The sequence below is a fragment of the Apostichopus japonicus genome, chromosome 17 (assembly GCF_037975245.1).
Source record: "Apostichopus japonicus isolate 1M-3 chromosome 17, ASM3797524v1, whole genome shotgun sequence".
NCBI classification, from domain to species: Eukaryota; Metazoa; Echinodermata; class Holothuroidea; order Aspidochirotida; family Stichopodidae; genus Apostichopus; species Apostichopus japonicus.
In genome coordinates this window covers 6,902,979-6,918,661 of record NC_092577.1, presented here as the reverse complement: position 1 = coordinate 6,918,661, position 15,683 = coordinate 6,902,979, and the positions used below count along the sequence as shown (strand labels likewise).

Below are 15,683 nucleotides of genomic sequence, written 5' to 3'. Positions count from 1 at the left end.
TAGATAACCTTAACAGTTTCTGCGCACTTCGCGCGCACTTTAGCTGAATTCGTTTCCGGGTAGGCTTTTATTTGACTCTTTTTTATTCCTTGCCAGAGGCAAAAGGAATATATGCAGTCACGCATGTGTGTGTGCGTGTGTCTGTCTATGACGCCGGCTTGTAATCACGATAACTGAACGATGCAAGATCTGATCGGTATCATACTTGCTTTGTAGGTTACCCACAGTGAGTAGATGGTCCCTATCGTTGTTGGTGCTAATCTCCTTAATATTCATGAGTGGACGGACTCCGTATCTCGGCAACATAATGGCCGATTTGTTCAAACTTGTTTGGTAGCATTGGTAGGAGGTGGGGTAAATGCGTATGTTACTGTTAACCTTATCGCATCTCATCGATATTCATGAGGCGCGGAGCCAAATGTAATTTCGTTGACGTCAATGACGCAAGGTTTGATCTCATTCCCATACTTGGGTGGTGGATTACGGTCCCCATAGTATGTAGGTGGTCCCTATTGTTTTTGGTGCCAATCTCATTTATACTCATGAGTGGGCGGGCCTTCGAACACATTCTTTAAATGCTAATATCTCGGCAACCGTCTGTCCGATTTTGTTCAAACTTTTTTTCGTTGGAATTGGTGGGAGGTGTGGGTGCATGTGAAGGTTAGAACCCTTCTGCATCTCATTAATCTTGAGGGGCGTAGCCAAATATTATTTCGCTGAAAATTGCTCAGAACCACTTTTTGAATCCTTGCCAAAGGCAAAATGAAGATGTGCAGGCATGCATGTATGTGTGTGTCTGTGACGCCGGTTGTAACCACTCTAAGTGGATTACGCAAGTTCAGATCATGATGGATTACCCATAGTGAGTAGATGATTCTTATTGTTTGGTTAAGGTCAAAGGTCACCTGAGGTCAACAGAGCTAGGTCAAACAATTACATCTGGCTTAAAATCCAAAGGCAAGGAATCACGAAGCTCTACACTCTTGTTATGCATTATAGCCAGCTACTATACATTCCCCATAGCATTTATGTGGTGTTACAGTAAATGTACGCAGTTTGTATGCATGGTAACTGGCTTGTGCCAAAAATTTGTTCGAGCAATTCACGTGCACTAGCTAGGTTGATATGTGTGATTGTGTTTTCTCCCTTCTATGCATGGTAGCCAACTAGCACAACATTTTCCGACAGTCCTGTCATCGGCCCACTTCGTATGCATGGTAGCCAGCAACTACACAATTGTCACACCAACATGACGTATAAACGACTCCTAATGAACCATTCTATTAACAAGCCGTTTTGCTCGCGCTTTGAGCTCGCATTGGGTATCTTTGGCATGGTCATTGGAATGAAACCCTAAATACGCCACTGTTTGTAAGTTTAATCCAGGTAACTCATCGTTTCAACAAGAAGAACGGCAACTGTTTGAAGAGAACTGAGGTGATACAAGTATCGAAGAGACATTGATTAACTATATAATATTGTTAACTAACCGTGTAAGAGCATTTGAATCAGTTACAAAACTGACGGCATACTATCCCCGCCAAAAAAATACACGGGACAAACCCCGCTCTCCATATCAATGTTGGAAACTGCGAGATAACATGGCGTTTCCAACCCCAACATTGATTGAGGGATGGGGGGGGGGGTTGGGGAGTTCTAAGGACAGCCAATATGCAAGCACTGTATTCATGGTACTGTTGTCCCATCATTTTTGGCCGGTATTGTAGACACCTGAGACATAAAAAAAAATGGAGACGGAGTCGTGGATCGTTTATGGTTGAGTTGTCTTACGAGCAAAAACGACATCTAAAACTTTCAAGAATTCAAACATAAATTGCGCAAAACAAAAGACTGCAAATTCTTGCTGTTTACAGAGCAATTCTGATGCTGATGTCAACCGTACCGCACTGGGCGTAAACGAGAGCAATATTTTTTCCCACGATACTGAAAACGGAAACATTTCACACAAATTAGATTTTTTTAAAGAATATACACACTGTAAAATAAAGCATGAAATAATATTTCATAAAATAGAACTTCATTAAATCAATAAGATTTCCAACTGGCGAACAATCGACCACCAGCTTCACTGGGACTCGAACCTGAATGGACCTTCTGCTTAATTGCAGGCTACTTTGTTTCTCTTATATTGGAAGACGAGCACACTGGCTCGCCCATTTGATATACATTTACAAAGTGGTGTTTGTTACCTGATAAAACGTTTAAAGCCTTTAAAGCTACACTTGCAATTATTGTGTATAGAAAAAATTACGTATTCAATGAATCAAATAAATGAAAGTAATATAGTGATATAAGTATGGCTAAGTCTGAATGATAAATGTAACTATTGTTTGATGATTTTGATACATATATCACTCTCTAAAATAAAAAAAAAAAAGGAAAAAGGAATCTAAAAGAATGAAAGTAGCGACCAATGGAAAGTTGAAAAATTTGAATTTAATAAGATTGATTACCACTAAATTTGATTGAAAATCTCAAACGTTTTTCAATTGTAATTTGATTGGTCACTAGTTTCAATCTTTTGAATTAAGACAGCATTCTTCCCAGAGTGACAAGTTGTTTAAATATGTATTCTTCGAGCAGAATGGCGCACTTTAAGAGTGGTACATTATGACACGCATAGGTCATGTTGAAGTGCCGAGATTGCTGGTGTATAGCCTGCATTATGTTTATCAAGAATGCATGGAATTAAGGATAAAAACGCTCGAGAAGCGCGCAAACATCTGTTCTAGCGAGCTACCATGCATGCGAAATGCGTAAAAATATCATAGTAGATGTACATTTGGTGCGCGCCTAGCGCACAGAGAATGTGTAGTTGCTACTACCATACATGGTCAACATAATGAGCAAATGAAAGGACTATGACATGAACAGTGCAGCTAATGCGCGCGAAAGCTCGCGGAAAATTATGTGGTAGCTAGCTAAAATGCATGCGAAGAGAGATTAGAGCTATCACAGTATCAACCTAACTAGTGCACGCGAAGCGTGCGAACATTTCTCTGGTCTAGCCATCTATCATGCATTCAAATTGCGCAAAAACTAACACAGCATAAACGCTGAATATCCTAGTTCTGTCGAAATATACACATGTGGATGCAAGCATATGGCAACTGATGAAGACGCTGTATAAGCGGGCAAAATTTTGAGGTGATATTAACTGGAAAGATATTTCCAGGAAGTCATATGCACCTGATCCCAATCCCTACCAAAATGTTACTTTTTAAACTATTGATCGACTTGTGATTGATGGTCAAGGGGCATGTGCAGAAATTTCCACAGGGGGGGTCCAAAATGTGATGAAATGTAATGATCGACGTCCTGGGGGAGGGGTCTCAGTGGAAATTCCCGAAGAGGGGTATTAACCGGGGAAAATTGTCCGGGGGCAATTGTCAGGGTTGGCAATTGTCCGGGTGGGAATTGCCTGGGGGAAATTGTGACGATTGGGAATTGTCCGGGTGGGAATTGCCCGAGGGGGAATCGTCCGAGGGGTACTCGTCGTGTGGGTAATCGTCCAGTAGGGAGTTGTCCGGGAACCAAAAATTATGGTCAGAAACAAATAAGGACCCTAACAATTTCAGGTTCCCGCTAAGTGGCGTCTGCACGATTTCATGGGTGGTAGGGCCAAGTACCCAATTCCCCCGACTGGCAACATTTGACATTATTTAGAGTTGACTTTATTAATATTTCAACCAGTCATGCATGTGACCAGCCTCATTGGTGTGAGGGGAAAAACCTCGTCTTTCGTCCTCGTCTTAATAGTCAGAGAAGTTTTTTAGGCTTATATTGATTTGACCTTTCACAGCACCATGAATTGTTTACCCTTTCTAACATGATTTTCTTTGGATGCTCGCGTCCGATGGGACTGGGGGTCTAAACAAGGAGACCCCTTTTATGAATAAAATAACCTTCAATTAATAATTGTCAATGCTGTAGCAGCGGACAGGTTGACACAAAAACGGTTGTTCGATAAAATATAAATTATTTAAAGTTCATCAATATTTCTATTATATGGCCTATACGTGTCATTGAGTTGATGTGTCCGCTATATATTTCGCCCTTACTTTATATAAAATATTAGTGAAATATTTTAAAGCTCATCTTTCAGCCACTCAATGAATAGATACAGAAAACAAACGATTGTAAAGAAAAAGCTTTTACATTAATTAATACAAACTTGCAACAGTTCTGTAGATATACGTTTATTATGCTAATTAGATACGAGGTACGTAACCTATATATTTTCTTTACATTGGCCAGAGTGGTGTTTTGCATAGAGCTATACAATGTAGGTATAAGGTAGGATGATACTGAGCTAGACTTGAACATATTAATTGGATGTTATGAACTATATCTAATAACGGTTAATCCAGATAATTTCATTTCTTGCTCGCCAAGCTCAACTTTCTTTGCTGTAGTACAGACAATATGTTTGTATATGCACAGTATCTTTTCTTTTAGATTTTGAAGTGAACATCATATAAGCAGGGCTGTCAAATATTCTTTTCACAGAATACATACTGGTTTTAGTATTAATGTCTAAGACAGACTGAAAAACAGTTTGGCTTGATGAGTCGCCATATTGTAAGGAGGGTGATAATAAAACGAATTTCTCCTTAGCAACATTTATTTTACCAAACTCTTAGCAGTCATAACAATCATAATGAATAACAATATGCTACCACAAAGTTTCAAGGTTTCACACCCTCCCTCAACCCCTACCATCAGCCCGGTTAATTTATATCGGCCCCATGCCAGATCTGTGTTTGGTCGATCTTTAATGGTTTTTGCCAGAAAATCATAACATTTTAACTGATATGACGAAAAAAATCGGATCGCTGAAAAGTGGTAAAACAAGTGTTGTAAAATCCCCACATGTCACACCACAATCCATATATTTTTGGTGTATTTACTTGTAGGTTAAGTCACCAGTATAAAGACACTTAGTGTAGACTTCACTGCAAATGTTTGCCATGACACCGTCTATTTGCCGTGTCAGGGGCGACGGAGCCGTGAAAGAGTGGTGGGGTAGGGGTGGTGGTTGATTGGGCACATACTTTTCCCACTATCCTTATAACGCTGGAAAGTGGCCTCCTTTTTCTAATAGAAATTACCAGTTCCCACCTTTGTAATTAAAAGTGCTCTCTTGTTGTTGTATTTTTGTAACAAGTGCATTCATGCCTAAAACATTGCTATACAAAAAGTAATAATGATAAAACATTCAGTTCAAAAGTACCGGTATAAAGAAACTTTTTGTTGAAAACATTCAAATACTTTAATTTGTGAAGGGGAACACACAGAGATCATTTTGAGAGGTTTAATATAATTTGAGAGTCTAGTGGTTTTTTGCGTAAAATCAAAGTCACATGCTCCACAGCCCCTCAGTATTTGTGCTTCCATTAAACATTTCTTTTGCGAATCAACGAAGATCGCTTTGGTGTGGTTCTTAATAAAGTATGAACAGGAAGTTGTAGCAACTCCTTGGTATGAAGGTAGTCTGATATTTGAGAACATTGTTGAAAAGGAAGATTCGATTGTGTAATGGTGTAATAAATTCTTATTCAACTCCACAAAAATGTTTTAAGTTTGTACAATGTGATTTAGATCAATGACTAAAAAACAATGCGTGCAATGTGATAACATAATTGAAGGGTTATAATGAATACATACGTAAACAATAAGGAATATTGGTATATCTGCCTTGTTCATGTAATTTCAACATTTGTGTTTACCTTTTCACTGAGATCACCCGGGAGGATCAGTTGTTTTGCCCAGTAAAGAATGTTGCTATGTCCTCCACCCTCCTACCCCTCTCCATTCCATTCTTCCTCCGTTTCAGTACAAGTATTTGCAGGTTTGTCATCCCGCCATTACATTGAAAAATGTAATTTGTAGCATCTTAAAACTATTTTGAGATTAAGAAATAATTATTTAGCTGTAAGTTTCATTATTATGTCAACTGTATCACTTTAGTTATGTCCAAGACGATAGTGTTTGTAATACGCGTCGGTACTTTCTTGCCGTACAAGCGAAGCGCCATCAGTAGGATGGGTGGCGACAGTATATGTCGCATGACGTCATCTTCCCAACTTCAATTCTATGGTCCATTCTAATTTATTTCACGTGGGATCATTGAAACACAAGACTTGTGATTATAATTAATTATAATCAGAATGATCAATCAAATGTGATTTATTTGTTGTTTACTTTGTTTATCTTCATTGATTTGATAATAAACTTGACAAGGAGGACATTCCTCTACGTCGTCTACATCTTACACGATGATTACTCTACTTCTCTCCATAGGTTTGAGTTATACTATCTGCCAGGCACTATTCCGGTTGGATCTATTCCATCATCCTTGAAATCAAGAAAGGTGAAAGGTATTGTGAAAATGACGTCATAATTGACACATTTCAAATTTCTTACATATATTTAAAGATTTTACCAACCATGGAGCCAACTTTGTGAATTTATTTTGATTCATATACAAGAGAGTAATGGATCAGCAACACATAATTGCCATTTTAAATGAAGAAGACACCCAAAACAGAGTCTTGTGATAGTAAACAACAAATCGGATAATAGAAATGTAACAACACTTAATATTGCTAAGCTTGGTTGATTTAAGAGATAAGTCATATTTCTTACATTTTGCTCTTTCGAGATCACTGCCCTATAAGATGATTTTGAAAGTAACAATCAAATCAACTGATGCTATAAATCTCTTTCCGAAAAGTAATGGTATCATACACCTTGGGAAACTTAATTACTCTGCGACAAATATTTTGTAACGTATTGAAGTAATGTTGTGCGCCTCGGAGTTTGTCAACCCCCTACACCCACTGCCCCCCCCCCCCCGACAAACACACACATTTAAACAAATCCACCCCTCCACTTAAAGCCATTCTTACAATCTGAATTGCAGAATAACGCCGCAAAGTGTAACTTAATTCATTTGCAAGTTCTGCAAACGAAGTTTTGTTTCTCTGAAATGGATGCAAAGTGTATTAAAACATAAATGAAAACAAAACAGAGACCAAACATGTTGGTACCAGAATTTACCGTACTCAAAATATTCTGATGGGTAACATTACCATAAATACTTCATAAAGGCAAAGACACTCGTTATGTAGTGTTGTAACGGAACAGAGGGTCGTCAAAGCCGACATCATATATGGGGAGGATGGGTGGTTGGGGGGGGGGGGTCTGTGGTGCTTCCCCAGGAAAAATGGGGAAGTTTACATTTCAAACGATAAATCTTAGGCATAAAGTTTGTCTTTGTCACAAGTAAAGGAGTAATCCCCCACCTGGACACGTCTCAATCTGCTTAGCGTTCGACACCCGAGACGAATGACATAAATAAATGACAGACCACCAAGAATTTTGCGAAATGAAACATATAATTTATTTACAACTCGACCAATGACTTTTTGGTCTCGACAAAAGAAACATATAAATACCCAACACAAAAATACACACGTCGGTTAGCATTCGCTAACCCGACCAACCCTTCCAAATAACTCTACTAATGATCTACCCTATCGCTTAATTCTTCCCTTTCGCTTAGATTTCTTCTCTATCGCTTAGATTTCTTCCGGCTGGTACCCTGCAGGAAGCTCCAGACGGTACGGCGAGCCCCTCACACCAGCGTAGCCGTCGGGCCCCAACACTGCAACCCTATATGACAAAAACACAACAAAACTACTCACAGGCATGCGCCAAATGGCAAACACATGGCTATACTTATATCTATACCAACGAATATTGTCAAACTATGACGTCAATAGCCCCTATCTGACGTAAAGTCAGCAAGCCACACACAACCAATATGGTGTCACTATTTACCAAATAATACCAAGAACCTCCGGGTCAACCCTTACCATGAAACACATAATAGCTACTCGATACTAGATATCACAATAACAAAATGGCGGCAGCCTGATGTTTGGAAACAGAACATGGTTAGAACGCCCTCAAATTGGCGATAGCTACCCGTTCCACTACATATGATAATATACAAAATCAATCAACCCAACCAAAGGCACTAAGGCGAACTTATAATTCGTACACACTTATAAGACCTAAAAATACCTTAAATGCTTTAAACGCATTTGACCCTAAACAATGACAAATTCGTATGCCTAAGCATGGACAAACATTTTAAAAAACTGACTGAATTGCGAGCCATAGATCGAGGACTCTTTAAAATACAATACATTAATTTCTCCACAAACCCTACTGTGCGATCAACAATACACATACCAATTAAATGCGTAATACGGACAAAAAAATCAGCTTACGGGATCGTCCTATTAGTAAATCCCGGATTAACTTGGTCAAACGGCCAGGGACGTAACACACAGTAAAACGGCCCTTTGCGGTGTACATATACACAGAAATGTGTCCAAAATGATTTCGTCGAATAAGACAAGAACGGATACACACAGTAATCCTCAGGATACGCTGATATGGCTTAGGCTAAAACGCAACGCCACAAAATATCAACGTTCCCAGTCTTTAGGCTCATACAAAGAAGCCTAGGCTCATACAAAGAAGCCTGGATAACGGCTAACACATAGAAGCCGAGGAATAAGACGGCGAAGACCGGACGGTGGTGAGACTCACACAGAATGCCTCATCCAACCACACCCCAATCCTTATATAGCGACCTTAAGTTGACCCCAGCTCTTACCCGCCAAAGCACAATCTACGAATTCCGATGGACCCGTATCCCATTATGCACTTGCTCGGATCTACATACATTACCCGAGAAGAACCCGTCTCCCCATTGTTCACCTCCTGGAATTTGCATACATTACTCGAAAGCAGAAATGAACAATTTGCAAAGGCCTAGGCTGCCCGGTGGAAATTTCCACCCACAAGGAATGCTAAAATACAATGCAGGCGTGACAGTCTTATATTATGTCTAATATCTAAGAAGAATCACAACATTATGCTATAACTACTCTGAGTTAGTTTGAAATGCGTACTGAAAGAGTTCTTTGCTTGCACTAATGCTGTACAAAAAGAAACCGGAAAATAAATTTCACTATTATTATTTGAGAACGCGACCTCATAAGTACACCAACGGGGGTGTGGGGTGTCACACCGCACCCAGATAAATTAAAAGTCGGTCTCAAATTAATGCCAAGTCGGTCGACAAATTGAAGACAAATTTATCAGGGTCGAATCACAACAATGTGCTATAACTACTCTGAGTTAGTTTGAAATGCGTGGTGGTGTTATTCCTTTTTATTGGGGGGGGGGGGGGGTCGGGGGAGACATTCCATCACCTCCGCGATGTGCGCTTGACAAGAGTAAAATTTATATGTATTGGGGAAACTAACATCCATACATGATTTGCCTAAATACATTTTAGTATAAATAAAAGTGGGTAATGATATGAAGGAAAGCATTTAGAATTATATGTGAATTTAAAACCATATTCTATAGAGAAATTTAAGTACTGAGGTATGCAATTTTGTGTCACTCATTAACTGTTCCAGAACGGGCACCTATTTCTTTTGTTTCACATAGTTGTCATGGTAACCAAGCAGAAACTGAGTTAAATTATCAGTAGACATTTAATTCTATATTTTCCTTATCATATGAACATCTTTTGTAAATCGTAAAGTTAAGAGTGAACGTCTAGTGAGACTAATATGACACTGAAAGAGTTCTTTGCTTACACTAATGCTGTACTTGGAAACAGGAAAATAGAATTTCACTATTATCATTCGAGAACGCGATCCCATAGGTATACAAACAGTGGTATGGGTGTCACACCGCTCGGTCTCAAATTGAAAGTCGGTTGACAAATTGAAGATAAATTTATCATGGTCGCACACTTAAGAAAGTAAGAGTTATAATACAAAAACGAAGAAAGGAAGACAGAATCGGTTTGTCTGTTACTCCCTTACGTCTATATTTCCCCAAATTTGGATAATATAAGGTAAATAATATGCAGCAGATTCCTGGTGCTTGACCCTACTCCTTCACCAGGGCCTTGCACTTCAATCCGCTGAAAATTGAGCACTTCTCATAAATATATTTCAGTGTTTCACAATTACTTCAATATATCTGCAAAACGCTGCTGCGTTAGTCCAACGGATCCCCACCAGCCTGATTGGAATACATTCTAGAGAAATATCATTCATTTATAACATGTGGTCTTCGAGGCGCTTCCCCTCGTGGAACCAACCAGTGCTTCAAATATTTTCCAGAGAAATTTAATTCCTCTATCTTATGTACACGTAGTTGTTGTGGTTGGACTCGCTATAAGAGAACAAGAAATATTAGAAATGCTGCTTTTTCACTGGGCGTTACCCCCTCGACCCGCTTCCGGGCTCTGAGAAACGTTCTGTATAAAAGTTGAGGTTAAGCTTCTTCCTGACAACTATTTCTCAAAATTCTGCAGCTTCTGGGGATTTCGCATCGCACCCTTTGATAACATTAAACAATCACAGAAAAATATCTAATTTACATTTTTTGGTCTGTAAATCTGCAAAGCGAAATGCATATAAAAGGCTTTATTTTGGATCTGATAAGTATTAGTTACATTTTCAAGCTATTGTAACCGAACTTGCGTAGTATTGAAACTTTGAAAGCTATTCTTTAAGCTGTATTAACTGTTTAAGTAATGTTATAATTCTTTGCCGGGAAATCCCCGTTATCCTCCTAACTTGTTTACTATGACGTAAGCAATTGTGGCCTTTCGGTCCCCGGAAGACTGGTGACCGCAACTCTGAGGCGGTGTACTTTGAAGTAGAACATTCTCGTGCGCGTAAACTTAAGCCATTGGTCAGGCTAGTATACACGAAACTGATGGTACGTGCAGCGTGGGAATCTTTGACGAAATCTCTCAAGACATCTACGTATGGAGCGTTATCATATCATTTACTATTATCCAAGTTGGTAGGTTTCTAATACCACGGCACCGTGTATAACTGTTCGTAGATATTGTAAGCGCTCAGAATATTATTGAATACATTTGTGAGTTGTATGAATATTGTTAGCAAACTGCGCTATTGCACTGAAGGAGATTACGCCCAGTTGTTTAGAAGTAACGTTATTGACCGACTGTTATCATTTTACGTTATTTAGTAGCGCTCAGAACTTTGTGACAATGTGTTTACTTTAGTAGAGATCAGTGTTCTGCTGTGATTGGATATATTTCAGTTAGTCCGTAAGTAGGAACATTAGTGAATAGCCTAGGTCAGCTATCAGAAAGATACACTGCTGCCATTTAGCCCATCGATTGGTTCTTAGTATATTTACATCGATTAACGGCATTGCAGACACCGTTAAGTTAAATCTGTAGCTTCGAATCTGTTTTCATATTTGGACGCTGTGTTTGGCGTTCCGTTTATCGCCGCGTTATACTTTGCGTTATACGCTGCGTGTGGCGCCGCGTTGGACGTTGCGTTTGGCGTTGCGCTTAGCGCCGCGTTATACGTTACGTTCTGCGCTGCGTTGGGCGCATCGTTGTACGTTGCGTTATACGCTGCGTGTGACGCCGCGTTGGACGTTTCGTTGGGCGTTGCGTTTAGTGCCGTGTTCTACTATGCGTTTAGACGCCGCATTGGGGAATTGCGTTAACAGTTACGTTCAGCGTTATCAAGGATAAGTGTAAGAACATTTAATGAACCTATAGTAAGGAGACGGAAGTCTGAATAAACGATACCACTGTGCCACGAGCACTTTAGCATCTTCTCCATTGTCATCTTTTTGTCGAAATTCTCTTTCGCCAACCCCATCAATAAAGACTGCCCCACCATACAGGGAAGTGACGTTACACTATCAATATACATACTGTTTATCGATTCGATACAGTTTTACATCGGTATTATATACTTGATGAGGTAACGATGTATATATCTTTACTCCCTATAACACGTATAGTATCTGTCGCAGTTTGATCTTAACATTTTCTTTGAATTTCGCTGAGATGATAAAATGTCCTAAAAAGATTCAATATGTTTGAGTAAGGCAGCTTACTGTGTTTCTAAGAGTATCCATTGACCTTGCAAGTAGTAGTTAAGAGAGCAATTCAGAGTAGATACAATTCTATTAGTCTTCTTCATCGGTCAACGAGTAAATTCCCCCAAAATATCAATTATGTTTTTTTATTGAATGTTCAATGTTCTTACTCATTAAATAAATATTATGCTCAAGAGAAAGTATCCATCCTTCGCTTGGATCAAGTAAACTGCCATGGATGCACCTATGCTGCAGGCCATGTTAGTCTATTATGGAAAAGAAGTTATCGTTGTTATTCAAACTAGATACGTGTTTCCTGAGTTAAGTGGAAATGAGCATTTGCCATATCGTCCTCAGAATTGTTACTGAATCATAACCGTAAAACTAGGTACCTGCTTTTATTTATAGCAGGTGGGTAGTTCTTGACAGGTAAACGGTCGGTTATTAACAGAGTGCGCACTGCAATTATGATATCTGTGTAAGATCGGTTGCGATAGCCTAGGCTCGCATTCAAATTCAGTAATCAGAAGAAGTAAACAAACAGAAACAAAGAGACGTTACAATGGTCTGTCCTATTTCAACTTAATAGCAATTATAGTAATTGTTATACAATTGCTGCTGATTATTCTATTTAGTTCGTGTTGTAGTTTTGTCACGGCCTTATTGATGATCTGAAAGACAAACCACGACACAAAACATAATTTATATTGATATTGTATCTTCATTAATATGTGTTTTCACGTAAGTGTTGTTTGTCTCCATTTACATTTCTGTTAATAAAAGACTTTAATGTAGGTTTCTTCAAACTTCACAGAAATTTGGACAGCGTTATTGTTCAATGTTACAATTGTGCATATCAAGTCATAATAACACGATGTTAGATTATACATACCTTCCTTCTCCATATAAGGTACTAGTAGAGAGATTGATGTATTTAGTCTTAACACAGTTGAAAACAAACATACCTAAGAAAGTGACTGGAAACAAGAAATATAAACCTTAGTTTACACAACAGACATACTCTCATGCAGGACAATGGAAATGTGATCACGTGATTATGAGGATGATTTGTCTAGACTTGTAGCTCCATAAATCCAAGTACTAATTATTGACTCTCATGATCTGTTATGACGTCACTGATGTTGAGTGTTCTCTGATCAGTTCATCGTCTCATGGATGATTATGCTTGATCTGAACATCGAATACTCGACTATCATGATTTTTTTTCTTAATTTTATTCAATATTCACTCCTATTTGAGTTGTTTCACATGTGTTATGTAGGATAAGTGTACAACTGATCAGTTATGCTAATGAGATGGCAAAAATTCTAACATGGTTGGTTATGTTAATAATAGGATATTGGTTGTTAACTGATCAGGTATAAAACCGAGATGATAATGATTGTAAACTGATCGGTAATCTTACTGAGATATAAGGATTGTAAACTGATCAGAAAAGATGATAATGATAGTTAACTGATAAGATTAAACTTAAGGAATCAACCGGATTGATTTCTCAGCTGATATGACGGTATCATCGATGGTCAACATAAATTCGGTGAATATAACGTTTAATATTTCATTCAAGCCACCCCCCCATCCCCCAACAAAAAAAAGAGAGATTTAAATTGCACTTGCATTTTCATCAATTTTGTTCATTTTATTCATCAGTATGGGACCATTATCGTGATCGTCGCCTGAATCTACGGACCGGTCTATGGCAGGTAAGAGATTGTGCACCTTTGGTACAGCTATTGTTCATAATGTATTCTGGTCAGCTTATTTGAGCTAAGCTGCCCTCTGTATTAAATACCAGTAAATATAAAATAAATAATAGTAAACATAATCGGTAAAATGCACTTAGTTGATGGTAGCATTTGAATTAGATTGTGATAAACAGAAAATAACTTAAAACAACATCAATTTACAGACATCTTCTTGCTTCTGCTCCCAAACGTTGGTTTATTTTATTATTGTTGCCTTTACTACCTGAATGTCACCCCGTGTGTCCCTTATTACCCAACAAGAAATTTGTTGTATTATTCAAGATATTCTCTCACATGTATATATAAAGACACAATACTGGCTAGCAGAAGCGAGACACACATGCTATGTTTTCTTTAAATCAGGATTTTTGTTTCTAAAATTGAAGAAGAAAGCCTTCTTCATTAGAAAATAGTGAATATTTATGAATATTTATCTACGATATATCCACTAAAAAGATAAAACAATGAAATTATTTACAGAATACTCGATTGTTGAAGGATACCACAGTTTTAGCGTTAGTTAGGTGGTGTCCATGTGACCCTCAACGCGTTCAAATATCATCTTTTATGAAAGACTTATGTAATAGGGGTTAACTTTTCTCTAGTTTCTTCTACCACTGTCAAATCAACTTTGAATAAAGGCAACAAGGTCATTTTTTAACATTAATAAGATATTAAAATATTACGTAATTGGACAACGAAACTAACGTTAAATAAAACAACTTCAGGTCTTCAATTGGAAACACCTCTTCTTCATATTATCCTCGTTCTGAAATAATATACACTTCGTACAATATTTGTATCCTTATACAATAATAGAGAATATTCGAATAGTTCACAGTAAGATTAAAGTATATGGACAAAATCACTCGTATTGTGTTTTATAAAACTCATTTCGAGACAGCCGTCAGCGATTTTTCTTCCCAGCGCGGTAAAAGCCAAGATTAGCATACCTCGCTCCCATTGGCTGGGGTCCGTATACATAAGATTCATTACAAAATCAACTAGCAGCTGATGCACTGACTCGCTCATCACATACCACATTTCACAAGGCCACTTTGCTACACTCAAAAAAGAAAACAGTCTAGCAGCAGAATGTACAATGGTACGCGTTTGAGTAGAGTTATTTATTTGTCGGTGTGTTATGGGCCAGGTCGATAACGCGGAAACCGCGGAAATCGGGGACCGGGTTCGATATCAACGGTTTCCGCGGTTTCCGCGTTATCGACCTTTCTATATAGTAAGGTCGAAAACGCGGAAACCTTGGAAACGAGAGGAATTTGTCAAGGGAGGGTGACGAAGTCTTTTGGGCGCATTTCAGCCTATATTCGCCAAAAAGGGGTGCGGGTTTCAAGCTATGTCACTAAATGTAGGTCGAAAACGTACTTTACAATGGATGAGTTGGATTATTTTGTCAAGGGAGGGTAGTGTAGGTCGAAAACGCGGAAATGTTTTTTTTTTACAATGGCGAAACTAGATGATTTTGTCAAGAAAGGGTGAACAAGTTTTTTGAGCGCATTTCAGCCAGTATGCGCCAGGAGGGGTGGGGATAGAAGATTTTGTTTCACTAAATGCAGGTCGAAAGCGCGGAAATGTTTTTTTTTTTAAATTGCGAAACGATTTTGTCCAGGGAGGGTTAAGAGTTTTCGGCGCATTTCAGTCAATATGCGCCAGGAAGGTGAGGGTTGTGGGCTGTTTTTTTTTTTACTAAATGGAGGTCGAAAACGCGGAAATGTTTTTAGCAAAGGCGGAACTCGTTTGCTAAGGGAGGGAACAGAACGGTTTTGGCCGGCGCATTTCAGCCAAAATGCCAGGAAGGGGGTGAGGAAGGATGTTGAGGCTTTTTCACTTAATGCAGGTCGAAAACGCGGAAAAAAGTGTTTGCCAATATGCGCAAGGATGGAGTAGGGGTATGAG

At 38.7% G+C, this 15,683-nt stretch overlaps 1 protein-coding gene across 3 annotated transcripts in view; it reads left to right on the top strand.

Moving 5' to 3' along the window:
- The window catches only part of LOC139985118 (NLR family CARD domain-containing protein 4-like), a 273,181-nt gene that overhangs the window by 230,277 nt on the left and 27,221 nt on the right, over positions 1-15,683 (top strand). The window contains exons 5-6 of one of the 3 annotated variants that reach the window (XR_011799294.1): positions 6,325-6,394; positions 13,672-13,724. Coding sequence is in view for 2 of the 3 variants with exons in the window: in XM_071999337.1 (XP_071855438.1) it covers positions 6,325-6,401; positions 13,672-13,724 (130 nt within the window). In the remaining variant the exon portion in view is untranslated. Of the gene's footprint in view, positions 1-96; positions 449-6,324; positions 6,402-13,671; positions 13,725-15,683 lie in introns of those variants that run through there. The other 2 variants (XM_071999337.1, XM_071999338.1) reach the window with 2 other exon arrangements.